The sequence below is a fragment of the Coenobita brevimanus genome, chromosome 52 (assembly GCF_032717465.1).
Source record: "Coenobita brevimanus isolate Jiangsu-jjx chromosome 52, ASM3271746v2, whole genome shotgun sequence".
In the NCBI taxonomy this organism is placed as follows: domain Eukaryota; kingdom Metazoa; phylum Arthropoda; class Malacostraca; order Decapoda; family Coenobitidae; genus Coenobita; species Coenobita brevimanus.
Genome location: NC_137005.1, coordinates 8,768,049 through 8,795,253, shown reverse-complemented (window position 1 = coordinate 8,795,253; position 27,205 = coordinate 8,768,049). Strand labels below are relative to the sequence as shown.

The following is a 27,205-nucleotide window of genomic DNA, read 5'->3' as shown; positions in this document are numbered from 1 at the left end:
ATGTAACTGGGATAGACAGTACTGCCCTATATATAGTTTAGGAAGCGCATGCAGGCATGAAACCACTCACAAGTAGGGGCCGACTAACCTCTCCCAGTTCGTCTCTTATCTTCTTGTTGAACATTTTGCTATCAAGGACGAAGCCATCATCATTTGGTCGCAGGATGCCGCACTTCATGGCGATGGAGCGCGCTGTGTTGATGTTGTCCCCCGTTACCATACGCACCGTCACACCCGCACGCTGACACAGGCTTATGGCCTCCGGAACCTGCACCGTAAAAAAAGAAAAAAGTATACAGGGTGGTCCGAAAACAGCGCTCTACTAAAAATTCACCTGGTGGTATGTTATGGCTTGTGGGGACGGCTCAGTCTGCTTGTGTGGGCATGGGTTTGACAGTGTGAGTGGATAATAAAAATAATAAATAAAAAGCTCTGTGAGACTTTAAATGTACTTTACTTCATTTTACAACACTGTATGATTTGGAGTTACCATATATATACAACTCGGTCTCAAAACACGAATGCTTTCTGGGACTGGGAATGCTTTATACTGGGGTGAAAACAACAAAAACAACAAAACAACAGCTGACTATCTTATCCATATATCTGGGTGTATTTTATAAAGCCTGAACTTAACGATGGAGAGTATTGTACTGAGGAGGTGTATTATGACTCACTTCTGGTCTGACAGGATCCTCCACCCCCAGGATGCCCAAAAGCGTAAGGTTAGAGACAATACCGTTTTCGTCCTCCCAATCTGGCGGTTCTGAGATTGTCGTCTGGCAAAAAAGAAAAAAAAAAAAGGTAAGCTCCAGTTGTTTATTTGAGAAGGATTACTTTTTTTATATACTAAAACTCCTATCAACTTAACTGAATTTTTACATCCCTCTCCTCCTCCTCCTCCTCCTCCTGCTCACCCTCATCATCGTCATCATCATCATCATCATCATCATCAACATCATCATCATCAGCAGCAGCAGCAGCAGCAGCAGCAGCAGCAGCAGCACAGGCACCACTACGACCACCATCACTACCATCACTATTATCGTCATCATCATCATCATCATTATCATCATCATTATTATAAACACAACCACCACCACCACAATTTAATTCAACAGCGAGTGAGTCACAGGAGCCTGAAGTCGTCAAATCTCACCTGGTTTATGTTGGCATCAAAGGGCACAAAATCCCTGTAGGCGAGTCCAATGGTACGCAGTCCATCAGAGGCGAGATGCTCCACCACGTCACTCTCCAGCTCCCTCTGTTCCTCCTGACTCAGCGGCTCCACCTCGCCTTTCTCGTTCAGCACATATTCACACCTGAGGGGGATAATGGACAAACGTCAGCTGGACTATGGTTTTATTATAATATTCACGTATATGTATTTGTATGGATGGCTAACTGGATGTATCAATGTTTTTACGTAAGTTTATGAGTGTATGTATGTATGATGCCCATACCCCTTCAGTTCTCAGGATACACGCTCACATCCCTTGTCAAAAATTAATTGTAGATTTTGTACCTAGACCAAAAATAACCTTAAAGTAACAATCTGACAGTAGTACTCTGCAATACAAATTTACTGCCAACTATCAATTTCTTAAGTGGTTTACCCAGCAAATGCAAAACCTAGAGCAATACTGGCTTCACTTTCAGAATATCACGATCCAGGAAAAAAAAACATGTGCTGATGCAGTCTATTTTGAAATGGGGGGAGGGGGAAAGGGTTGTTAAAAACTGAGAGGTGATGTAAGATAAAAGGAGACAGACAAGTAGATACATGAACATGGGAAGAGCGAGAACTACAGGTGAGCAACGAAAGTAATAAGTTGCATATAATTAAAGATACCTATTTAGCAGAGCAGCTCTTGTGGTCTAATGAGTTACAGCACATGATGTGAACCGTAGGGTCATGTATTGTACAGTATTTGATTCCGCCCAAGGGCCACTGGCTGAAGCCAAGAGAGCATCTTGTCACAAGAGCAACACACTTCAAAAAAAACCTCTGGATAGGAGCGATCACCTTAGTGTTTCAGGACGTGAGTGTACAATACAAACTGCATGCTCCCCACTTCAGTGGATGAATGCACATTATACTTAGAACAACTGATATTAGGCAGCTACTTGTACGTGCAACTGCACATTCCACTGTGCATTATCCATCTCCTCTTATTGATATGATTGCAATATTGGATGATATCTTAATTCTGGGAGATATTTTACAAACACATCCTTCTTATCACTGTTGTCTCAACATACTTTTTGACAATGATCTCCGAGGCTCCCTTAGTAAAGACCCTGAAGCCTCCAACTCCGAGTGGCACCACAGTGGACATGGACTTGCGAGCCGAGTTGAAGGTGTACACTTTGGTGAACTTCTCCTCAGGGTAGTTGTTCCTGATGGTGGTGTAGCTGCGGCCAAGATCCCCTACAAACCCCAACAGTGCACACTCCGTCTTGTTGCCGATCTGTTTTGGCAGTTCCCCTGGGTTGTCGGAAGGGACCACCTTGGACGTGTAGTTAGTGTTGATGCTGATGCCCAGGACCATTAGCTCTGCCACACTGGTTGGTAGTGACTCATATTTGGGCAATGACCTGTGGAGGTTGGCGAAGATTCATGTAAAATATTAAACCGTACAGGGCTATAGAAATATGGAAAAGGAATGGCGACATATACTTAAATATCATTTCTAAAGATTAATTTTAATAACATGAACTAGTCACTGTACATACACTGAAGGATCAGACAGTTCAGTCTATCTGTCTATATACAGGACAGTTACAAAGGAAATATTCATATTCATGTTGCAATGAAACTCTCAAAATAATTGAGTCAGTCTTCAGTGTCTTTTACAGGAATCGGAGCTTTTTAACACTTCTGATAACGCACCAAATGTTAACTACAGCAGATCACTGCTGTTAATTATGTCAAGCAATATCTTAGTCAGCTTCTGTTCCCATTGCAGATACACTGAAAAAGGAGAATGTCTAATTTGTGACTGGAGCACTCCTGTTCCTGGTCAGGATAAGATTCTCGTGTGAAAAATCTCCCATTGATGTAATCTTACATCAACATATTTAACAGCTCCCTAAGATTATGTGCATGGAAAGCGATGTAACGCCATGTGTAAAACTTACATGGTACGCAAATGGTGAGTGTGTGTGTGTGTGTGTGTGTGTGTGTGTGTGTGTGTGTGTGTGTGTGTGTGTGTGTGTGTGTGTGTGTGTGTGTGTGTGTGTGTGTACCTAACCTGTGTGGATGCCTGACCTGTGCGTGGTGCCAGCAATGTGGGCGGCCACCACGGTCATCCTGTTGGTGGTAAGGGTGCCGGTCTTGTCAGAACAGATAGTGGTAGCGTTGCCCATGGTCTCACACGCGTCAAGGTGTCGCACCAGGTTGTTGTCCTTCATCATTTTCTGGAACACAAGTAACACTTCCATCAGACAGACGTTAATCGCCAAGTCTACATATCATACTGTTCTTTAACCCTCTCATTTCTACGTCTTCTCAAGTATTTTATTCCAGCTAATCCCACACGGTTTGATTCAACTGAGAATGAGTACAGGGACCTTGAGAGTGTTGTTGATGCGACGAATATTCTGCTCTATATGTATGCACGGTAGACACATAAATATATCTGCATTAATATAAGAGCCCTTTCATTAACTTCGGCTTTGCATTATTTCCCTTCAAACAACATTCATCTCAAAAAGACCTGTATTATTATTATTATTATTATTATTGACTGCCGAAATGTTGAAGGCCTCAGGCGATATAGGGGTGAGTTTAGTCACTGACCTGATAAATAGGATTATTTATGAGTGTGTTGTCCCAGATGATTGGCTGAAGAGTGTAATTGTAAATGTGTATAAAGGGAAGGGTGATGCCCTGGAAAGAGGGAATTATAGAGGTATAAAGCTTTTAGATCAGATAATGAAGGTAATGGAGAGAGTTTTAGAAGGTATGATTAGAGAAAGAGTGAATATTGATGAGATGCAGTTTGGGTTTATGCCAGGTAGGGGGACCACTGATGCCATATTCATTGTTCGACAGCTTCAGGAAAAATATATTGGTAGGAGAAGGGATCTTTATTTTGTTTTTGTTGATTTGGAAAAGGCCTTTGACAGAGTCCCTAGAGAGGTGGTGAAGTGGGCAATGAGAAAGCTTGGCTTGGAGGAGTGGCTGGTTAGGGTGGTTATGGCCATGTATGTGGGTGCTCACACCCAGGTGAGAGTGAATGGAGATTTGAGTGATGAGTTTTCCGTGAATGTTGGTGTGCATCAGGGGTCAGTCTTGAGTCCCATGTTGTTTATCATGGTACTTGAAGCCCTTTCACGTGACTTTAGAAACGGACTCCCGTGGGAGTTGTTGTATGCTGATGATTTGGTGTTGATTGCAGAGAATGAAAGGGAGGCGAAGGAAAGGTTTAGGAAGTGGAGAGATGGTATGGGGCAAAAAGGTTTAAGGGTAAATGCAGATAAAACAAAAGTGATGATATCTAGGGTTGGTGGCGGTACTGTCAAAGACGAGGGAGAGTGGCCATGTGCAGTTTGCCACAAGGGCGTGGGAAGTAATTCCATCTTGTGCGGTGTGTGTGATAAATGGGTGCATAAGAGATGTAGTGGTATCAGAGGTAGACTGCGAGATAATGCTGATTTTATGTGTACGGCGTGCCGGGGTGAGCAGGTGGAGATCGTCAGACGTGAAAGAATTGAACTTGCTGGTGAATCTCTTGAGTGTGTGGAAGAGTTTTGTTATTTAGGAGACATGTTGTGTGCTGGAGGTGGGGCTGGAGCTAGCTCTGTGGCTAGGGTGAGAAGTGGTTGGAAGAAGTTCAGGGAGCTCTTGCCTCTCCTGACATTGAGGGGGCTCTCCCTACGTGCTAAGGGGTCTTTGTATGCAGCGTGTGTTAGGAGTGTAATGCTGTATGGCAGTGAGACCTGGGCAGTGAAGGAGGAAGACATTCGCCGGCTCAGACGTACAGAAATGACAATGATTAGGTGGATGTGCAGTGCGTCCCTGCGTCCAAGGCCTGGAGGGGCTGGGTTTACAATGGAAGAGTTGAGAGGTAGGATGGGATTGGAGTGTATTGGTGTTGTGATGAGGAGAGGTAGATTGAGGTGGTTTGGACATGTGGAGAGGATGGGGGATGATAGTTGGGTGAGGAAGGTGAGAAGTGTTAATATTGGGGGTGGGGTTATGAGGGGTAGACCGAGAAAGACATGGGACGAGGTCATTAAGTGTGACCTTAGGGTTAAGGGACTGAACAGGGAGGCTGCAATGGATCGTGCAGCATGGAGAGCCGCCATTAGGTGACCAAGGCCGACACATGCAAGCATGTTGGAGCCTTTAAAAACGAAAACGAAAACGAAAACGAATTATTATTATTATTTTTGCTGAGGCAGGGCATGTCTAGGAAATTTAAGGGATATTTTGTTGTTGATCCGGAAAGGGTGTGAATGCTTAGTCTTTCATGTTGCTGCCTGTGACAATACCCACGCCCTGCTCCACAACCCGAAAACACACCACTACACCAACGTTCACTACATTAACACTGATCTTCGTTTACCTAATAGTTGGTCCGTAATCATTTATGGTTGGAGTTGAAATAAAAACCGATGACTTCGTGGCAGGATGTTTTCCCCTCCCTTCCCAGAAAATATAAGTCATCATGACCACTCACCTTGACGGAGAAAGCAAGTGAAATGGTGACGGCGAGCGGCAGACCCTCAGGCACAGCCACCACCAGCACCGTCACACCGATGATGAAGAAGTGCAGGAAGGAGTTGACATGACGCATGTTGAAGGGCTGCTCCTCCACCACGTAGGTCTTGACGCAGAACCGCACGATCAGTATCACGATTGTCAGCACCGCGATCACTGAACCTGCAACACGGAAACCATGAATGAGTGCAAAAGTTACAGAGTTTATCTTCGTCTCCAAAGGCAGACAAGAAATACATAACAGTATATTCTGAAGAGCATTTCTCCACATATATCTCACAAGGACCAGACCCGGCAGCTACTGCATAAACAATAATTCATGCTAATTTAACAACTCTAAAAAAAAAAAAAAAAAAAAAAATTACCTATTGGTGCATTAACCGATACATTTACTAAGGACACATGATGTGCAACATTTTAATGGAAATACGTTAAGTACAGCAAACTAGATATATATTAAATAGAAGGGTAAGGTTTATAAATATAAGTTTCTAGGTAACAGCCGTGACTAATTATTTGGTATAGAAGCAAGGTGTAACTCTTACCTGCATACCCAATCTGAATGGCCAGCCTGGAGAGTTTCTGCTGTAGCACTGATCGCTCGGTCTTGTGGCTTGAACTGCTAGACTTGCCCTTCTCTGTAATGCACAGGTCACTATTAATGTGGTTATTTAGCGTTTGTTCATTGTTCAGGTGCTCAGGATTGTAAATTTTCAAGTTGTATTCAGATATTCAAGTATATTATTGTCTTTTATCCTTAATTTTACAGTCACAGTAGTCAAAAATAATAAGAAAAAGATATACTGTGCAAACCACCAGGTCAAAAGGGAAAGTATACATGGAAAGTGAGACATCAGGTGCACACAGGACATGATGTGTACACAAGACATGTACACAAGATCTGAAGTAAACACAAGACATGAAGAATACACATGAACGAAGAGTATACAAAACATGAGGTGCTGCAAAAACATGTACTTTACCTATACCGTTTTTATATCAATACACTTCACATCAACAGCACTCAAGAGGATGAAGTATACTATGCAGACAAAATCGCCAAGGAAAAGGTGTTACGAAATCTCCAAATCCTTTCAGAATACGAGGCTAAAGTAACTGACCTGTGGCACCCAGAAGAGTCATAATGATGCCCGCCTGTGAGTTGACCCCCACGCCTGACACCACCATACGTCCACTGCCCTCCATCACTGTGGTTCCTGTATACACATATGTGCGTTTGTACACATACACAGAGGTACACACACACACACACACACACACACACACACACAAAGAAACCGAGTTACATACACTCTCTCTCTCTCTCTCTCTCTCTCTCTCTCTCTCTCTCTCACTCTCTCTCTCTCTCTCTCTCTCTCTCTCTCTCTATGTACCTATCTATTTATCTCTAACCATGTTCTTTTCAGATGATACATTTTCAAAATTTTGTGTGTTCTAAGCAATAAAGCACAAAGAGAAATGTTAATATATATATATATATATATATATATATATATATATATATATATATATATATATATATATATATATGTACGTAGTCTGTAAGTATATGTGCATGTGTACTAACCAGAGAACAGAAGGGGGTCAGTGGTGGGCAGCTTGGTAACATGATCACTCTCGCCAGTTAGTGATGACTCGTCCACTTTGAGGTCAGAACCCTGGATCAGCACACCGTCAGCAGGCAGCATGTCGCCGTATTTGATCTGAAAGGTACACACGTCCACTAGCACTGTCAGGGTTTTATTACCACTCGTAGATTCTAATAGCTCTTTCTATCATTCTTTCTTCCTCTGTCCGTCTCTGTCTGTATGTCTGCCTACCTGCCTGTCTGTCTGTCTGTCTGTCCGTCTCACCCACCTGGCAGATGTCTCCCACCAGAATCTCAGACAGTGGCACTTGAATGATGCTCCTTGATCTCACCACGGAGAAGGTGTGGGTATTCTCTATCCGATTTTGAAGGCCTCGGAACTGTCTCTCTTTCCTACAAAAATAATAATAATTTTTGAGTTTATAAGTAAGATACGATGCATTTTTTGGAGAAAGTGTGTGTATTTCCTATCCGATTTTGAAGGCCATTAACTGTCTCTCTTTCCCGTTAAAAATGAGCAAGAATTTTTGAGTTTACAAGGTGATATGATGTGATGAAAAGAGAAAGAAAATGGAAAAGAAAAGATGTGATTGGGGAAACTATAAAAAAATATGCTAAAACTTACGTGTATCATCAAGAAAGAAACTGGTAGGAAAAGAAACATAAGAAGAGAAAGACGGGAAACTACTGTATATATAAAAACTTCAAATTCATACATCAGGAAAGAAGACAAGAAGAAAACGAAAAAAGAGAAGACATAAGAGGGGAAACTATAAAAATTGTTACAACTCACGTATAATCGTTGAATGCAGTGACGAGGACGACGACCACCACTGCCGCCAGGATTGCCACGCCCTCGATCCAAGGGGGGGCCTGTTCCGTCTCCTCTTCTGTGGGGGGAGGGGGTGTTAGGGGGGCTTGCGGGGGAGGGGGTTAAGAAAGTGTGGGGAGTTAGGGAGTGGGTTGTGAGAGGAGAGAGTTGTGTGTCTGGTGGGAGGGGTATTTTGTGTGTGTGTGTGTGTGTGTGTGTGTGTGTGTGTGTGTGTGTGTGTGTGTGTGTGACCTTGTACCCTATGTGCGTGTTGGCATGTACACATATTACCAGGAGCAAGCACACTTTCTCTCAATTAGGTCAAGGCAAGGCAGGATAAAATGCCATGACCCCCTTATACGATATCATTACTCTCTCTCTCTCTCTCTCTCTCTCTCTCTCTCTCTCTCTCTCTCCTGTTACTGATAAGCTGATGCTGCTACTACTACTGCTACTACTACTACTGCTGCTGCTGCTGCTACTACTTCTACTACTACTACTGCTGCTGCTGCTACCACTTCTACTACTACCACCACCTTTACTACTACTACTACTACTAGCTTCTCTTAAGGTTACTAACATCGTCTGATAAAAGCAGGAACCGATAAGAAAAAAAGAATGTCCGTTTTCCCTGTTCTGATTTTTATGAAGTGGAGTGCAAGGTAGTTTCAGCTCTTTACGAATTCGCCTCGATTGCTTAGCGGATATTCAATACTCATCCATCACTATTTACAACAACAAATTCTTATAACTCAACTGTGCCAAAAAATAAATAAAAATGGAAATAAAGTAGTAAGAAATGGAAAAAAAAAAATAACTATGGATGTAGCTAGATTAATGCTTTTCGATAATCTTCAACATCAGTTCATTTTTACTCTCTCTTTTATTGATCTTTAAGGTGTGTGTGTGTGTGTGTGTGTGTGTGTGGCAGTAGGAGTATAGTGTTCATAAAATTTTCACACATCGGTCCTTGGATACGCCCGATGAAGTGATTACTAACAATGGTACAAAAGCTGCAGTATGACGCAATGAAATTATTATACTCTCTCTCTCTCTCTCCTTACCTTCAGACGATTTTATTCAGCTTAAGGAGGAATATCAGGCCGTGAAGGGATTTATGCAGGAGACGGATTATGAGGTCGGTGTGTTTGGTTTTTGGGGCTTGGAGCAATTCCACACACACACACACACACACACACACACACACACACACACACACACACACACACACACTCACTCACAAACACTAATAATAACAGTAACAATAATACAGTAATAAAAATGATAATAATAATAATAATAATAATAATAATAATAATTTTTCGACAAGGTGATCAGAGGAAGGAAAAACAAATTTAATAAAAAATAATCTCTACATTCGATTTCAGGTGTCCTCCATTCATAATAATAATAACAACAACAACAACAACAATAATAATAATAATAATAATAATAATAATAATAATACATAAAATTTCCTAACATAGCAGACGACGCACACGTTCAAAAGACACTGTTTGGTCACATTTATCTACCTTCCTTACTGAATAAATACCCGGATTGCTTCACTGAGGAATTGTGTGATGGTATGAGCGGTGGTGTTTACGTGAAATGTTGGTGGGCCTTGTGGAAAAATAAATTAATTCTGTTATAGCAAAATTGAGATCCAAAAACTACTTCCTGTCTCTTTCTAGGATCGAAATCGCTTCCATCTGAACAGCAACCACTAGATAAACTCTTTTGCTACACCTACACTCAGAATTTTCTTTCAGACTAGACGATTTTGAAATGCAAGGGAAAATCATACCTGTTTGTGGGGTCAAGGTATCTCCATTAACTTTAGATACTGTACTCACACTTTTTTGTGGGAAATTCTGAGTTTGTGGGTTATTCTGAAACTCCATCACTCTTTCGTTGCTATGGTTGCAATGACGTATTTTACAGACAAGGGTAGTCAAACACCAAAGTGTGAATAGGAAAGACAGATACGATTGTGAACAGACATGAGAGGATATTAATGAACGCAGAACACTCAATTTACGAACAGAGAAAAGTGAACATAGAGTAGTAAAAATGTGGACAGAGTGAGCAACTACTAACGAACGTAAACACTCAAATTACGAATAAAGAGAAGAGAATATAGAGTACTGAGAATGTGGACAACAGAGATAACAGACAGCAGTAAACAGACGAACAGTAACAAAGTGAGGACAGGTGTAGGTAAAGAGGAGTTGTCAAAATGTGGAGTGAGCAAACAGTACTGAACAGACGGGAACAGTAAAAAGGTGAGAAAAGGTGAGAGCAGAGAGGAGCTGTCAAAATGTGGAGAATGAGCAAACAGGAGTGGTCAGACAGGAGCAGTAAATAAGTGAAAAGACAAAAGTGAGTGGATAGCAATCATCAAAATATAGCAGACAGTAATGAACAGGACAGGAGAACCAAACTGGTGAACAGAATAAAAAGTGAACAAACTGGGTGAACAATCAGGGGAAAACAGATGGGAATGGATAAAATACATCTCCTGAAACCAATGGCGTAAATTTCTCTTTATTTAAACTACCCTCAGACGATTTTTATAAAGATTTAGAGGGAGATTTCGAGCTGGAGGGGTTACATAAATCTTTAAAAATAGCGTGGGATTTTTCTTAATTTGCATAAAATCGTCTGGTGGCAGCAAGAGTAAACAGAAAACATGTAGAGGTTAAGGGAGTGAATTGGAGTAAAAGAGGCTAAGGGTGGGCAGACAGGTGTGGGCAGACTGAAGTGAGAGAGAGAGAGAGAGAGAGAGAGAGAGAGAGAGAGAAAGAGTGGGTGGGTGGTGGGGATGCTAACACAAATCGACAAAGCCTTACATACAAGCAGACGGTAAATGAGCAGACAGGAAGTAGTTAAGCAGACAGGACTCACCGACATCATGAATCGTTGATGGGTCGTCGGGATCTACTGTGGACAAACAAACAACCACCACATAAACAACAAACAAACAAACAAACAAACAAAAATGGCCCTCGCAACTCCAAAACATTTTCTGTCGGAAGATGTTAGAAGGATATACATACAGGGTGACCCAAAAATTACACTCTCTCATCTTTTGTGTTCCGGGCACGGCTCAGTCTGCTGGTGTGGTGAACGCAGAGGTATTGGCTGTTCCCTGAAATTACTGATCAGCCTTGGAGTTAGTGAACGTAAAAATCAGACACTATAATTAAGAAAAAAGGGTCATGGAAAGGTGGAAAATAATGCAGGATAGAAACTGGTGATGCTAAGTCGTACCCACAACACACAAGAGCTGAGATGAGCAATATATGAACCATCTTGTACTTCAGCCAGAGGTCAAATATTCCTTTACACAGGGACTCTCGGCTTAGGAGACGAGATTCCAGAAAATTCGATTATTCCTATTTAAGAAAAGAGAAAAAGAAGAACAAAAGAAACTCCTAAGACTTATTTTTGGTGTAAAGGAATTATTGATCACGACTCTATTTTAGTACAGGGATAAGGATGACATAGGGAGGGGAGTAGGTATATAATTTTTTTTTTCTTCAGGATAGCATCGGACGGTCTAAGGAAAAGGGAATTAATAAGAGAAAATTCAGGCCAAAATATTAACGTGAGAAAGATAGCATGATGAGAACTTTAGCATCAGAATATTAGTATCATAAGCACATAAACATCAGAACATTATCAGCAAAAAGATATTACTGTTCTTTCACCTTAACTTGGCCCAGATTTTCGCCCTTTTGCAGCTTATTTCAGGTAAGCCCAGAGGAACAAAGATATAATGCTACGGCTCACCTACTTCCTTTCCACAGCACTTCTTCTTGACTAGCATCATATTCTAATGTTTATCTGCTGTTACAAGCCAGCATTAAGGATGGAGAGACGGCAAATTTAGGCCAAGTTAGAATGAAAGGGGTATCGTGCTGCGACAGGATTGAAATTATTTTGATTAAATATTTAGAACATTTCCGTTATAAGGATGTTAGTGACAGGATATTAACGTCATGGGAATATTAGTAGGAAAATATTAGCATTCCATACATATTAGAGACAGAAAATTACCGTCAAAAACTGTCATGAGGATATTAGCACCAAAACACTACCGTCATGAGGATATTAGCACCAAAAACACTACCGTCACAAGGGTATTAGCACCAAAACACTAACACCACAACGATATTAGCACCACAACATTAGTATCAACACACTACACTTAATCCTACCACACGGAGCTAATACCATCACATAATCGACAGACAATGATCCACGACAATTTATTACGTGTTGAAGAAGGGGACATCGCTCCTGGATGTCACTCATATGCGAAACTTCATCTAACGCCATTGCCTCGCCTCAGCTTACTAAATCAAATCCTAGCCCAACCCACCTCACTACTGGTCATGTTTATAATTCCAGTCTCTTCAGTACAGCTGTCTTTTTTATATCATTCGTGGTACTGTCGGATCTAACCTATCCTAAACTAACTTAACGTAACCTAACCTAACCCTAATCAAAACAAGCCTGACCTAATCCAATCCAGTCCAGTCCAACCTACCCTGACTCAAATTAATCCAATCTCACCAAGCATAATCGATCCAACCAAACCGGACCAGACCTAGCTTAAGAAACCATCTATTTTCTCAAACTTCCCTCTACAAAACCGAGGCAAACATAATCCAGCTTAACCCAATTTAAGTAAACCCAACTCAATCCAGTCAAGTCCAGTTTCGCACAAACCACCTCACCAAAACACGATTCAGTTACACCCAATTCAAACCACCCAACAAACCCAACCCCACTCCGCCCCACCTAATCTAATCCAACCCATCCAACCCAACCCAATCTAATCAAACCCAATCTAACTTAACCCAGTCTCCCTTTCACTGACCTACAACGGCATCCTCTGAGTGGAAGAATGAGAGGACGATGCTGACGACGGCCGCCACCTGCAGGATAATAAGGGTAGTGTCTTTGAGCGCCTCGAAGACCAGACGCAGGAAGGAGGCCGGGGCTTTGGGCTCGATCACGTTGCATCCAAACACCTCACGCCTCGCTGCTATGTCATCGGGGTTACTGCTGATGCCTGAAGGAAGAAGATAAATTTGTGGTGGGATATGAGGGAAGTGACTGTCGTGGGAAGTAAGTGTCTGGTGATAAAGAAGGAAATATCTGCCCAAAGGAGAGACAGAAATGCTCGTTGTGGTTGAGAAGATAAAGTCGTTTGTCCTAGGAGGAGGGGGAGGGGGAGACTGTGTAAGAAGAGTGGGAGCGGAACACTTCACCAGAGACAGAACTTTGTGTTTATATTACGCATTACGTGTAGTTGGCTTTCAGGACCCGCCAATGCTACTTGAATGTATATAGAGTTGTCCAGTCATGTAACGTGCGTGCAAGGAGGGGTCCACAACACATACATCAATATATAAATACTTAACAGCCATCGACTTCCAGGAAAGAGGAGCAGGGAAGAGAAACACTTAGGGGAGAGAGGCAGGGCTGAATTATATGAGGGTGTCAGGAAGAAAAATAAAACCATCATATAAATATAATGAAAACACACACACACACACACACACACACACACACACACACACACACACATACATACATACACATTCCACCAACGTAACTACGCATTCTATTACACAAATCTCATTCACACAGAACATGACACATAAATTACAGGCAAAGAATGTCTGTGGGTGTCGGCCATAAATGTCCTTCACACACCCACACCCACACACCCACACATACACACACACACACACACACACACACACACACACATCTACAATATTCCACCACACGAGTCAGGCAAAATCTCCTACCCATAGTTACAGTTGTTAGGAGCAGTAAATCTCTCCTGGGCCCCGGCAGCCCTTCCCTAGCAACCCTGACCTCCCAAATTCAGCTAAATTATGGAGTTACATTGGCAATTCTATCCCCCCCTACCCCATCCCTCTCCCCTATTACTTCTCCTCTCCCCTTCCTCTTCATCTCACCTCTCCCCCTTCCCTTACCCCTCTTCACCCCTCAGCCCTCCTCTCCTGTCCTCTCTGCTTCCTCCTCCTCCTCTTCTCCTCTCTCCCTTCACCCCTCCTATCCCCGCTCCTCCCTTCTTCATTTCCTTCCTTCATCCCTGCTCTACTCTTCCTCTCCCTTCATACCTCTTCTCCTCTTCCCCTCTCCTCGCTCCACCTCCCACATCCATCCTCCTCCTCCTCCCCATCCTCCTCCTCTTCCTCCTCCCCCTCCTCCTCCTCCCTGTGCAACAAGAGGTGACCTTGAGTGCCAGACGGGGTAGTTATGCTTAAATCTCCTGACGAAAGTACGTGACAGTGATTTACACATGACCAAGGCCAGTATTATTGCCGGTTAAGGAAATACCCTAACACCTCTTCCTTAGCGATTCATTTTTTTATTATGGGTGGTTAATATCCTCTTGTACTATATTTATGCCGAGCATTGCCATTTGGAAGGATATATGTAGCAGAAGAGGACAGTAAGGTGTAACAAGCAAAATAAATCGCTCAGGAAAAGGTGTTACCCGACGAGAATAAAGGCACTAATGCACTCTAAGGCATATTTTGTTATTTTACCCCTTCAGTCCGATGCTGTAGAGGGACGCCTTCACGTGGTGGCACTGATATATCCAGGGGGCTCAAGCAAGTGGCTATACATGCGTCTCAGTTACTTCCCTATCCCTTGAAATGAGGATGGTGGACTGCAGGAGAAGAAAGCCTGCAGTCCACTGGGTTCACGTTTATCTGAGCCTGGGACTGCACTATTACTACTACTGCTACTTCTACTATACTACTACTACTACTACTACTACTACTACTACTACTATCCCTTTAGACCGAGGACGTTAAAAGACTTTTTATTCTTACCTCTGTCATACATTTCATTCAGTTTTCATTCAGTTCAATTTCGTTTCATTTCGTTTCATTCAGCTTTCATTCCGTTTCATTCATTTTCGTTCAGTTTCATTCAGCTCTCATTCAGTTTAATTTAGTTGCATTCAGTTTCATTCCTTTCATTCAGCTCCATTCAGCTTCATTCAGCTTTCATTCAGCATTCATTCGGCTTTCAGGCATTTCTATCCCTACTCAGTAACGACACAGTTTTACTATTATGACCTCTCACAGTTTGATGTTAGCTGCGTGTCAGCCCATCGTCCTACCTAACCACACTGACGTAACCTTCATCAGTCTCCCCCCTCCTCTCTCTGTCTCTGTCTCTGTCTGTCTGTCTGTCTGTCTGTCTGTCTGTCTCTGTCTCTCTCTTTCTCTCTCGTTGAAAATATTACTCAAAATTCCCTCGAAAACAGCCTCATATTATTGTCCCAATTTTCGTCGTCATCATCATCATCTCTCTCTCTCTCTCTCTCTCTCTCTCTCTCTCTCTCACACACACACACACACACACACACACACACACTTTCTGAGAACTCGGCACTTACATCTCCCCCCAAATACGCATTCCAATTTCGTAGCTAACCTCATTTACGTAACCTTCATTATTTCGTGGCCCTATAGCCCGTGAGTAGCCTTGGCAGGGTTGGAGGGGGAAGGGGGCCATGTCATAAAGAAGGAATTGCAATTTGGGGACTGTTGAAGCCCACTTGTTGCAAAGACGTGATAAGGAAAATGAAAAAGGAAATATGATCAACTAACAAAAATGAAAGGACCTAGATTTCCTTTCCTTAAAATTTTTTCATATAGGAAAATATGGCAGGGCTTCATTTCCTCCTCTCCTTTGCATAAAAAAAAACCTGAATTCTCGTTCCACTACTGCAAAAACTGGCTTTAAAAAAATGTACGTAATGCCAGAAGTAATAACAGGGGGTACATGAGGGAGGGTAATAAGGGCAGTGAATCAGGGGGGTGTAGGCTGGGAGAACGCAGGGCAGCCGAGATGACGTGAGTGCCGGAAAGGGCTCCACCCCCCACCATGCTAAGGAGAACAGGCGGCCTTGAGGTTGTAAATCAGAATGGCGTGGAGGCAGTCATTGGGGAGCCTGATTGCACTGACCTTATGTACTGTACTGCCAGGTGTATTACTCTACGTGTTACTCTTATATAACTACTGCTGCTGCTGCTGCTGCTACTACTACTACTACTACTGGTGGTGGTGTTGGTGATGCTACGGTAATGTTATGTCTCTGTACTGGGACTGTGATTACTGCCAGTCATATAGTTCTCACTGTGACTTCGCTGCTGCTACTACTACTACTACTATTGCTACAGCTACTATTACTACAGACTATTACCATAACAACTTCATTACCTCCGCCCAAGTAATCAAAGGGTTACATTTTTATTCTCCATCATGTAGCTTTATCATCATCCTAAATCACACACAAATAACTCCCCTCATATAACTCTCTTAGTTCATTTATTTAACCTAGGATGATATTTATAAAGCTAAGGGAAATTCTAGTATAGAAAATGTTATAATTATTTCCTGTGACGTCGCCTCCCCATACACATAAAAATCTGGTATATTTCTAAACACTGGTGTGAGTGTAGGAAAATGATTAGATAAGTGTACAGTGTAACTAGAGAATATTTTAACTGGGTGTCCATTGTAAGGGATAAGTGTACAGGAAACAAGAGAACCATTTGTGTAGTGTAAAGGTGGGAAAAATGATGATAATGATGATGATGCTGACGATGACGTTGATGATGATGATGATGATGGTGATGATGAGGATGGTGATGGTGATGTAATTTACTAGGCAATAATAACTGAATGACAATATAGTATGGTACTGGCATTACTCTAATCATGTGTCATCATCCTCTGCCCCGTCCTACTTTGTCCCATCCTCCCCCACTTTGATCCGCCTCACCCCACTTCGTTCTGCTTCATTCTGCCTCATTTTGCCCCACTGTCTCCCTAATCAAACTAATTTTACCTCATTCCGTCCCTCCCATTTCAGCCATGCCACATTTCGCCCCGTTCTATCCTGCCCATACCTTATTTTGTCCCGCCTCTGCCCTGCCTCACACACCGTCCCGTCTCTGTTCCACCCTTGCCTTGCCCCTCCCTACTTTCGTCTCACTTTGTCCCCGCCCGTCCCACCCTACATTGTCCCGCCCCGTCCTGCCCCGGCGTGGGTGTGGTGCGTGAGGGTCGGTGGTGTTATTCTGGGGGCTTATTGATCACACGTCACCACCACCACCACTCATTACCCAAGCTACAGTATCAAGTGCCACCCTCACCTCCCCTCACTTCACCTGACCTCATCTCACTCCACCTTACCACATCTGACCTGACCTGATATCACCCTGGCACACCTTGTAACACCTGACCTTATCTCACCTTACCTGACCACCTCACCTCACTTTACCTCATCTAACTTGACATGACTTAACCTCATATCTCTCCCTTTACCTCGCCTTACCTCGACTTATTCCACTTCGCCTCACCTCTCTTCCTGGAACACTGGATTACATGATGACCGGGGTCGGGGCGGGGCGGGGTTGGGCTGGGGCAGTACTGGAGGGAACGGGGGGAGTAGTGGAGAGGTAGGGAAAGGTGGTAGTACCGATGGTGTGAGGCGGGGCGAGGCTGACACACAACTCACTAGGGGGGGGGGGGTAACTGCAGAAATCCCTCATTTGATTCTATTGTTAGTTTGATCGCACCGTTACTTTCTTCCCTGGCGCATAAAATCAGAGAATCGTCTATGGGCAGAGAAACCTATCAAGCCTCTCACACCTTAAGAATATTAGACACGAGAGGAAATGACAATCTGGAGTGAAAATCTTAGGAAACAGAGAAGGTGAAAACTTTGGTAAATTTTTTGTATCTATGGGCGGAGCAACATGCCAGGCCTCTCTCAGCTTAAGAATATTAGACAGCAGAAGAAAGCGACAAGCAGAGGAGAACTCTTAGGCAAACTTTTGTATCTATGGGCAGAGCAACATACCAAACCTCTCTCAGCTTAGGAATATTAGCCAGCATAGGGAAGTGAAAGAGAAGACGTGAGATATTAGAGAAATTTTTGTATCTACGAGCGGAGGAACATGCCAAGCCTCTCTCAGCTTGGGAATATTAGCCACCGAAGGAGAGTAAGAAACAGAAGAGGAGAAATATTGGGCCAAATTTCGTCCTCGACTTTTTGAAACCTGAAATTCCCCACAGTAAATTCCCGGTCACAGGTCGATGCTTCATTCAGGAAGGGGAGAAATATGAAGTCCGCCTCTCAGTATTGCAGCTCAAATGCCCGTGTGTTTGGCTTTTACCGCGAACATATCCACCTCCAGGCTACCAACCTCGACACGTTCCCTGGTTTCTCAATAATCCTGTTTTCTTACTGGGGTGGTAAAAAATCTGAGTAGGTGATGGTGAATGCAAGATTAATTTTCTTTACTGTATGGATATGAGTGGCGTCTTGATCATGCGTTGTGGTTCTGGTCATTCAAATACCGCTCTGAAAACGCGTAGGTTTCGTCAGGTGCTTCAACATATGCACCAACTTTTGTTAAAATCGGACAAGATTTTTGTTCTATCAAGGTCGGAATCATTCTCATTGGGTCCGTGAGAATAGTTCCGGTCCCGTGAGACTAATTCCGGCCATACTAAAATGATTTTTTTTTCTTTTTTTCGATTTTAACCAGATTTAGTGGAAAACTTGACTGATCGATAAAGATGAATTGTACAGGGTTTAAGGACATAATAATGTACAACAGGACATTAACCATCCATATCCAAAATAATAAATCGCTGAGGATGAGGTGTTAGGGAACTTCCTCGACAGACGAGAGTACGGACCAATATAGCGTATAAAAGGATATGGTTCCTATCTCTGTATACGTTATTTATGCAGAGTATGGCGGTGCTGGAAGAATATATGTAATACAGAAGAGGATAATAAAGCGTAACAAATAAAATAAATCGGATAGAAGAAGCTGTTACGGAACTTCCTCAACCGACGAGAATATGGATCCTTATTTTCACGCAGGGATGTCAATAAAGAGCGCTGCACTAGAAATTCACCTGGCGAAGTCTTGTGTACTACGGGGACGTCTCAGTCTGCTGGTGTGGGCATGGCAGTGGGAGTAGATGAATAAACGACGCAGATTAGACACTAAGCGGTCTCCACAACACACGAGAAATGGCCCAGTGAAGTGAAAGAGGCGTGTTAAACATGAACCACCCTGTATCCTTCGTTAATGCTCCCTCCAGACGATTTTTTTCAGCTGGGAAGGATTTTGAAAGCAATGTTAAACCCCGTCATCTCGGAAAAAAAAAAAAAGGCAGATTGAAAAAAAAATCCCTAAGCTGAATAAATACATCAGGGAAAGGCAAGTAACTGAATAATAATAAAAAAAAGACTGTCCTCAGGTAAATAGGTCAAAGGGTCAATGGAAGGTAGATAACGAGGCCGGTAATAAAGAGGGACCATTAGTGAGCAGGAAGGAACCCATTACGATGAGTATTGGTCACTCCTCCTTCCCAGACCTCCACGGAGCTGGGTCGTTGGAGGTCGCTGTTGTTAGATTGGTGTCTTGTGCAACTGAGGGTTGGAATATCACTCAGGTATTTAGTCCAGGATATTTGGAACTCCTACGTAATATTATGAAATGGTCGCTTCAGTGGGTTTTGAATGGCGCATCTCACTGTGTTGGTATTTTTCGTACTGTAAGTGGGTCTCTCTCTCTCTTTCTCTCTCTCTCTCTCTCTCTCTCTAATGTAGGTTAACTCATATTGCCCCATCCTACACCCAACTCAGCGCATCAACACACGGCCATCTCCAGTCCAAGCCTTCTACACCCCATACCACCAGGGCGTCTATCGATCTATCTATCTATCTATCTATCTATCTATCTCTCTATCCACGGTGTGTGTTTGTGTGTGTATGTTTTTGTGCCACATTATGCTGTGTTTGCCAATACCTCTGTGTGAGTGCTTGTCAATAAGTGTTTGGCAATTAGACGTGAGTGCGTGTGTTCCTATTCTGCTGCATTAATGTTTGTTGACACTGCATATACACATACATATTACATCTATCTGCCTATCTATCTGTCTATCCACCTATCTATCTATCTATCTATAGTTAATCTGTCTAAACCAAGGCATAATTCAGCCCATGTTTTCTTAAATTTCTCTACAGAAGGGTTAATACGTAGTTACTGTAGGTTTCAAAATGGGTTCTACTGGGGTCCCTCGCTCATAAGGCAGGATCAAGACTTCTAAAAGAAAACAAAAATAATAATGAAAACAAAACTAATAATGGGAAAATAATGAAAAAATGATGAAAACAAAAATAATAATGAAAAAATGATGGAAAAAATAATGAAAACAAAAATAATAATGAAAAAATGAAATTAATAATGAAAACAAAAAATAATAATGAAAATATAATGAAAACAGAAATAATAATGAACACAAAAATAATCATGAAAACAACAGGAACAGGAAGCAACAGCAGCATAAAAAAAAAGGAATTGTACTGTAAATTAAATAAAATATAAAAAACTCTCTTAACTTTCATAGGACTGTATGCCACTCTAGCTGAATCAAAAGAACAAATTATTTAACTTTTCTGCCGCCAAGAGAGGGTTGGTGTAGACTTTTGCTAATCCTCAGAAGACGAGAGAGAGAGAGAGAGAGAGAGAGAGAGAGAGAGAGAGAGAGAGAGAGAGAGAGAGAGAGAGTCTTAAGCTGAATAACATCGTATGGCTGTAGCGAGAATATAAACACCTCGAATGTAATGTGTGCAAACTAAATCGCTTCGACAAAAGTGTTAACAAAGTCTCCAAAGCCTCGATCCTATTTCAGACTCCCTTGTGCATTGCCTCCGTAACTGAAAAGCATGAATCCATCCTCCATCATTTCGTACAAACCTAACCAACACTTTTATAATGCGTGCCAATGTAAGAGGAATTCGTGAAAGAGGTGCAATACCCAGAATAAATCACTAACGAACAGAAGCCACGAAATCTTGAAGGCCAACGAAAATGCGTGCCAGTGAAAAAGCAATTCGTGAAAGAGGTGCAACACCCAGAATAAATCACTCAGGAACAGAAGCCACGAAAACATGCAGGCCAACGAAAATGCGTGCCAATACGAGAGAAATTCGCGGAAGAGGTGGGTAGTTACTGGCTCTATTAACTCGGGTCATTAGTCATCATTATCACCTAATTGGAGTGGATGATTGTGCCTCCTTATACTACTTAGGCCAATCTGGAGTAATTCTTGGGTTGACAGGTGCTTGGGTGAGGGTTAATGGAGTGCTCTGGTGGTGGTGGTGTGTGGTGGTGGTGTTAGTGGTGGTGTTGGTTGTGGTGGTGGTGATGGTGGTGGTGTTAATGGTGGTGTTGGTGGTTGTGGTGGTGGTAGTAATGGTGGTGGTGGTGGTGGTGGTGGTGGTGGTGGTGGTGATGATGGTGGTGGTGGCTGATATGGTAAGGATAGTGTTGGTAGTCGTGATAGTGGTAGGTGGTAAGTAGTGGTGGTAGTAATGGTAGTGGTGGTAGGTGGTGGTAAGGGTAATGTTGGTAGTAGTGACAGTGGTAGATAAGTAGTGGTAGTAATGGTGGTGGTAGCGCTTGTGGGTAGTTGAGCCTGCCCCCCTGACCTGCCTCATACAGAAGGACAAGCGAGGTCACATATCGCATATACTCCACTCAGTCCTTCGGGTCTTTCACTCATTTCATTTTTTATTCTTCAATACCGCATTTTTTCACCATCTTCATTCTCTGTTGTATTTTTGGTTGGCTGTTTCACTTAATGTACTAGAGTCCCACTTAAAATTCGGATCTTCCTCTTAAAATACGGCAATTCCACTGAAAATATTAGAGTTCCACTTAAAATTCGGCAGTTCCACTTAAAATACTAAAGTTCCACTTAAAATTCTAGAGTTCCACTTAAAATACAGCAGTTTCACTTAAAATACGGCAGTTCCACTTATAATTCGGCAGTTCCACTTAACATACAACAGTTCCACTTAAAATACGGCAGTTCCACTTAAAATAGGATAGTTTCACTTAAAATACGATGTTCCACTTAAAATACGCGGCATAAGCTCCTTCTGATCTGTCGTAAAATGTCGTGCGAGAGGACAGGATTCTTGCCAAACGTGACCCACATCCACTTAAGAGGTCAAGTGGGGGTCTGCAGGGCTGGGTAATATCATCAACATAACAGCTACCCTAATTACCCCCCAGTCTATCATCGTTAATTACAAGTCAGCGTCTCATGTCCTCTTTTCACTTTTACCTGGCCTTCAATTGCCGTCTCTCCATCTTGAATCCAAAGCTGTGGCAATGGATTAACACTTGAATTTCTCCGCCCTGAATGCTGAGTTGTGGCAGTACATTAACACTCGAATATGGTGCTAGTCACGAATAAGTGCTATGGAGAGAATGTAGAGCTTTCTGAAATACACTGCACGAAAATCCAGGCCAAGGTAAGGTGAGTGATATGCAGTCCTGATGTTCCAATTTTTATTCTACTAGTAAAATCTACATTCAAGATTATTCAACATTTTTACTTCCTACAGTCCGTTTGTTTTCACTTGGCGAAACTGGGCCACTATCACAGTTTGAGTTTTAAGTCGCTGTTGCATGAAATTTGAAAAAAAAAAAAAAAAAAATTGTGTCTAAGGTATGAATAAGTCTCCTTGGTTACTAATAACGCCACCCTTCAGTCTGACAACACTACCATCAACTGAGGTGAAAGGGGTTAGGGATCTTGGTCAGACTACAGTATAACGCACTACAGTAAGTTCCCTCTATTGACTGAATTCATTTACCGGCAGTCAGAATCAGTTCGAAAGTGCGTGCATTAACTAGAAAATTAACTGATGAAGACTGATAAATTAGCTTGTCAGCCCTCATAAGAGAAGATAAAAAAAGAAAGAAATAATTACCCTAGTTTCGGCACCATGATGATACGGTATTTATTTAATGAAAAGTACTTCGATATTTGTAATCTTAAAATATAGTTCATTCACCTTAGCAGGGTTTGGTCCTCTGGGAAGATAACTGTGTCTCTTTACAAATATAGTAAGTGACATGCCTTTACAATACATCATGCTCTCCCAGAATCAGTTCACTTCACCCGCCACGATAAGTTCACTTTCGCCTCATCTCTCATCACTTCATCTTGCGCCATGATACTCTGCCTCCACTCCAGCCACTCAGTCACCATCACCACTGTATGTGTTGTATATGTGTTCTGATCTCACTGTTTTTCTCCTTACGATCAGTGATAAAGGTTCGTTTAATATTTCACCTCTTCTGCTTGTCACTTTCCTCTGGTGGCTCGTATTCCCAAACTGTGTGCGTCTTGTTATGTTTCTCTGCTTATAGATGATATTATTTTTTATAACATTTCCAAACTGGGAGAGGTCTGGTATGCTTGTCTTCCCAATTGTTCTTTGATAATATTCCTAAGCTGAGCGAATCTTTGTATGATTCCCTGTCCATAGGTGATATCTTTGATAATATTCTCGAGCTGAGAGAGGTTTTTTATGCTTCTCTGTCAATGGTTAATGTTCTCTGATAACACAACTAAGCTGAGAAAGGTTTGGTGTGATTCTCTGCATATAGATTATGTCCCTTGATAATGTTCCTGAGCTGAGAGAGGTTTAGTACGCTTCTCCACCCATAAATGGTTCCCTCTGATATGATGCGTCAGGGAGAAAGGTGACGGACGTGCCCTAAACGTGAAACAGATGCAGTGAAATATTTGTCTCACTAATGGGCCGGACGTAATATGTAAATTATGTTTGGTGTGGGGAGGCGTGTTGTCTTGACCTTCAGCTGAGATGGTAAGGGCACAATGCTTGTCCACCGTGTCTTTTGTGAACCTCAATATAGTGTTCAGAGTTGAAGGTGTCACATCCTCTCCTCAGACGATTCTCTCTCCGGTGTTGTATGCCTGTTACTTATATGTATGCATGTCTATATGTATTTATGTATGTATGTATTTAATCTATCTCTCTATCCATCTATCTATATCAACCTATATTTACACCGCCTCCCCCCTCCCCCCACATACACAAGTCTATATGCGCCCTAAGGGAAAAATATCACACCGATTGCCACATCTTCTGTTGTTGCACACGGCTTTGTAGTCTTAGGCGCCATGTCAAGCTTAGTTCTCTTATCACACACCACTTCACGGCAATGCTGTGTTGTGTGTCTCCTCACGATTCTGTATTATTGATACTATATACGTGATTAAATGGCGAGGTACATTTCTTCCATATCACGACTTGGCTTGGTATTTCTCTTGCATAATCACTTAACAAATTTACTCTGTTGGTGCTTGCAACATCATGGTCCGGTGTTCCTACCATTATTTTTATTTCTGAGGGGAAAAAAGAATGAGAGCTTCAGTCAAGACGCTGCCATGCTCTCGAAGTAACTATACCCTTTTTACTTTAACCTGGCCTAATACTGTCCTCTCTCCATAAAGGATATAGTTGCAACATCAGATTAGCCCTAAATTATGATGCCAGTCACGAAGAAGTGCTATGAATAGGATGTACAGAAGCAGTATTATCTTTCTTCCACCACTGAGCTACGGGAACTAAGCTGCAAAAGGATGAAAATCTGGGCCAAGTTAAGGTAAAAACACTACAACAGAAGCTACATAGGTCCTTGAACACGCTTTCACTCTACGTTACTTACTGTTACTCTCCTTAAAATTGTCTAACTAAATGACCCTTCTGTGTCCCGTGACCCCGCAAGGCGCGCTGTTGTGACAAGCCATAACAGGTCAAAGGCCCCTCCCACCCTTCTCCACTCTGACATATCGTTTGTTAGCCTCTTCCGCCCCAGTCCGGCAATCCTACTGTTTCATTCTACCCATATTATTTTATCTTTTCAATATGATGACGTCTTTTAGTTGTCTGTTAATTTTGCTACCCGACGATGATCTGTTGTTCCAAAGGACGAAAGTTCCATCCGAAGGTGGGAGCATTTTGTTGATTTGAATATCACTAAAATAATCTTTGCTGATATTGCACCAGACCCACCGACATGACATATAAACAATTTTGCATATTCCATTACACCGGTCCTGAATGAGACACTTCTTGCATGTATTCAGTAGGGACGGTGAGTGTCAGTCCCCAAGTGATGACATGAGATGTAAAGCACACGGAAGGACTGCTGTGCCACAGGGAACAGACTGCCACGTCTATGCTCAGAGTAGAACACATAAAGAAAAACAGTGCAACAGAATCAGTACCCAACTTTCATGTGACTTAGAGTACGTCGGAAAGTATAGTCTACGTTCTTTATGAATCTCTCGGTTTCTGATCATCCGTCAAGAATACAGTGGTTATGTACTTATCTTCCCGTCTGAAACATCGGCGAAATAATTTTTATGATTTGACTGTTAACCGGAAGCCTTCCTTTCCATTCCTATATTACTATCGATCTCGTCCACACCAACTATCCTGTCTTCTGCAAAATGCTTTCCACTAATTCTTCTGACTGTATTCATTTGAAGGAACTGGGCCAAGTTATTAAAAAAAAAAAACTTCATTTATCATGCTAGTCTTTATCTTCAAGTTTATACGAGTGTATGTGAAGCTGAAATTTTTCCCAGCTAGTTGCAGCGCCTCACACAGTTCACTGAATTGCATATGTACGACTGCTTAGGCAGTCGTAGATATAAGCCTATAATAACCCAGCCTAAATATCTGGAAATGTCAGTATCTGTCTATCTATCTATCTATCTATCCATCTATCTATAGTGTGTGTGTGTGTGTGTGTGTGTGTGTGTGTGTGTGTGTGTGTGTGTGTGTGTGTGTGTGTGCACGTGGGAGTAAGGGTAAAAACGTTAACGTAGTTTACAGCTGTGACGTCAGTACATTCAGTACGTAGGATACAGTGCGTGAGACGGTGCAGTTGTGTGGCGTGAGAGACACTCGTTGGTGACGTGTGACGCAGGGGTTAGACTCACATTCCTGGACACACACACACACACACACACACACACACACACACACACACACACACACACACACACTTTGCCGTCAATCTGAACTCACTAGTAATATTATATAACGACCTCTCTCTCTCTCTCTCTCTCTCTCGTCACCCAGAAAATGCCATAACGATCCAAAACAACCCTTATTCAGCCTAGACGTAACAGCATTAGTTGGATCACGGATGTATATGTGTGTATGTATGCATGTGTATGTGTGTGTATGTGTATGCGTATGTGTGTATGTATGTAGTCCACTCTCTCGCTCTCTCATTACGGTTCTTCTTGGTATCTGAAATTCACAAGAACGAGAGGAGAAAGCAAAGAGAGGGAATTGAGTGGGTGTGGACGTGATTAGAGGGAATTGAGCAGGAGAGGGGAGGAGAGGGGAAGAAGCAGGGGGAGGAGGGGGAACAAGCAGGGAGAGAGGACGGAAGAAGCAGGGAGAGGGGAGGGGGGGGAGCGGAAGAATGGGGTTGAGAGGCTGAGGTGGGGGGTTGGGGAGAGGTGAGGGAGGAGAGAAGTGGGGAGGAGGAAGATGGGAAGAAGCAGGGACGGGAGGGGAGGAAGAAGCAGGGAGGGGAGGGGAGGGAGGAAGAAGGGGAGTTGAGCTCCTGAGGTTGGGGAGAGAGGAGGGAAGGGGGAAGAAGGGAGATGGGGAGAGGTGTGGGAGGGGGCAATGAATGGGTGCGATGGCAGGGTGGGGAAAAGGTGGGGATGGGGAGGAAGGGGGCTAGATTTTTGAAAGGCCGGTGTGGGGGTTGGGGAATGTGTGTGTGTGTGTGTGTGTGTGTGTGTGTGTGTGTGTGTGTGTGTGTGTGTGTGTGTGTGTGTGTGTGTGTGTGTGTGTGTGTGTGTGTGTGTGTGTGTGTGTGTGTGTGTGTGTGTGTGTGTGTGTGTGTGTGTGTGTGTGTGTGTGTGTGAGAGAGAGAGAGACGTACGAAGAATATAAAGCTCACAAAATTAGCCTTTACGGTATAATTCATCACTTAGACACGCTACAGGAAACGTGGCACTTATCAACATCGTATCGTAATTTGGAGATACCGTAACACCTCTTCTTTAGCGAGCTATTCCGCACCTCACACCTCAACATCCT

The 27,205-nt window shown here is 42.7% G+C and overlaps 1 protein-coding gene across 1 annotated transcript in view; it reads right to left on the bottom strand.

The window, feature by feature from the left end:
* LOC145400393 (plasma membrane calcium-transporting ATPase 4-like) overlaps positions 1-27,205 on the bottom strand; it is a 76,808-nt gene that overhangs the window by 12,203 nt on the left and 37,400 nt on the right. Inside the window, exons 2-13 of the mRNA XM_080272908.1 lie at positions 13,037-13,231; positions 8,131-8,224; positions 7,607-7,730; positions 7,317-7,452; positions 6,850-6,945; positions 6,274-6,366; positions 5,688-5,890; positions 3,272-3,420; positions 2,263-2,598; positions 1,160-1,322; positions 678-779; positions 89-268 (exon numbers count right to left, since the gene is read on the bottom strand). Of these exons, the coding sequence (XP_080129034.1) occupies positions 89-268; positions 678-779; positions 1,160-1,322; positions 2,263-2,598; positions 3,272-3,420; positions 5,688-5,890; positions 6,274-6,366; positions 6,850-6,945; positions 7,317-7,452; positions 7,607-7,730; positions 8,131-8,224; positions 13,037-13,231 (1,871 nt within the window). The remainder of the gene's footprint in view (positions 1-88; positions 269-677; positions 780-1,159; positions 1,323-2,262; positions 2,599-3,271; positions 3,421-5,687; positions 5,891-6,273; positions 6,367-6,849; positions 6,946-7,316; positions 7,453-7,606; positions 7,731-8,130; positions 8,225-13,036; positions 13,232-27,205) is intronic.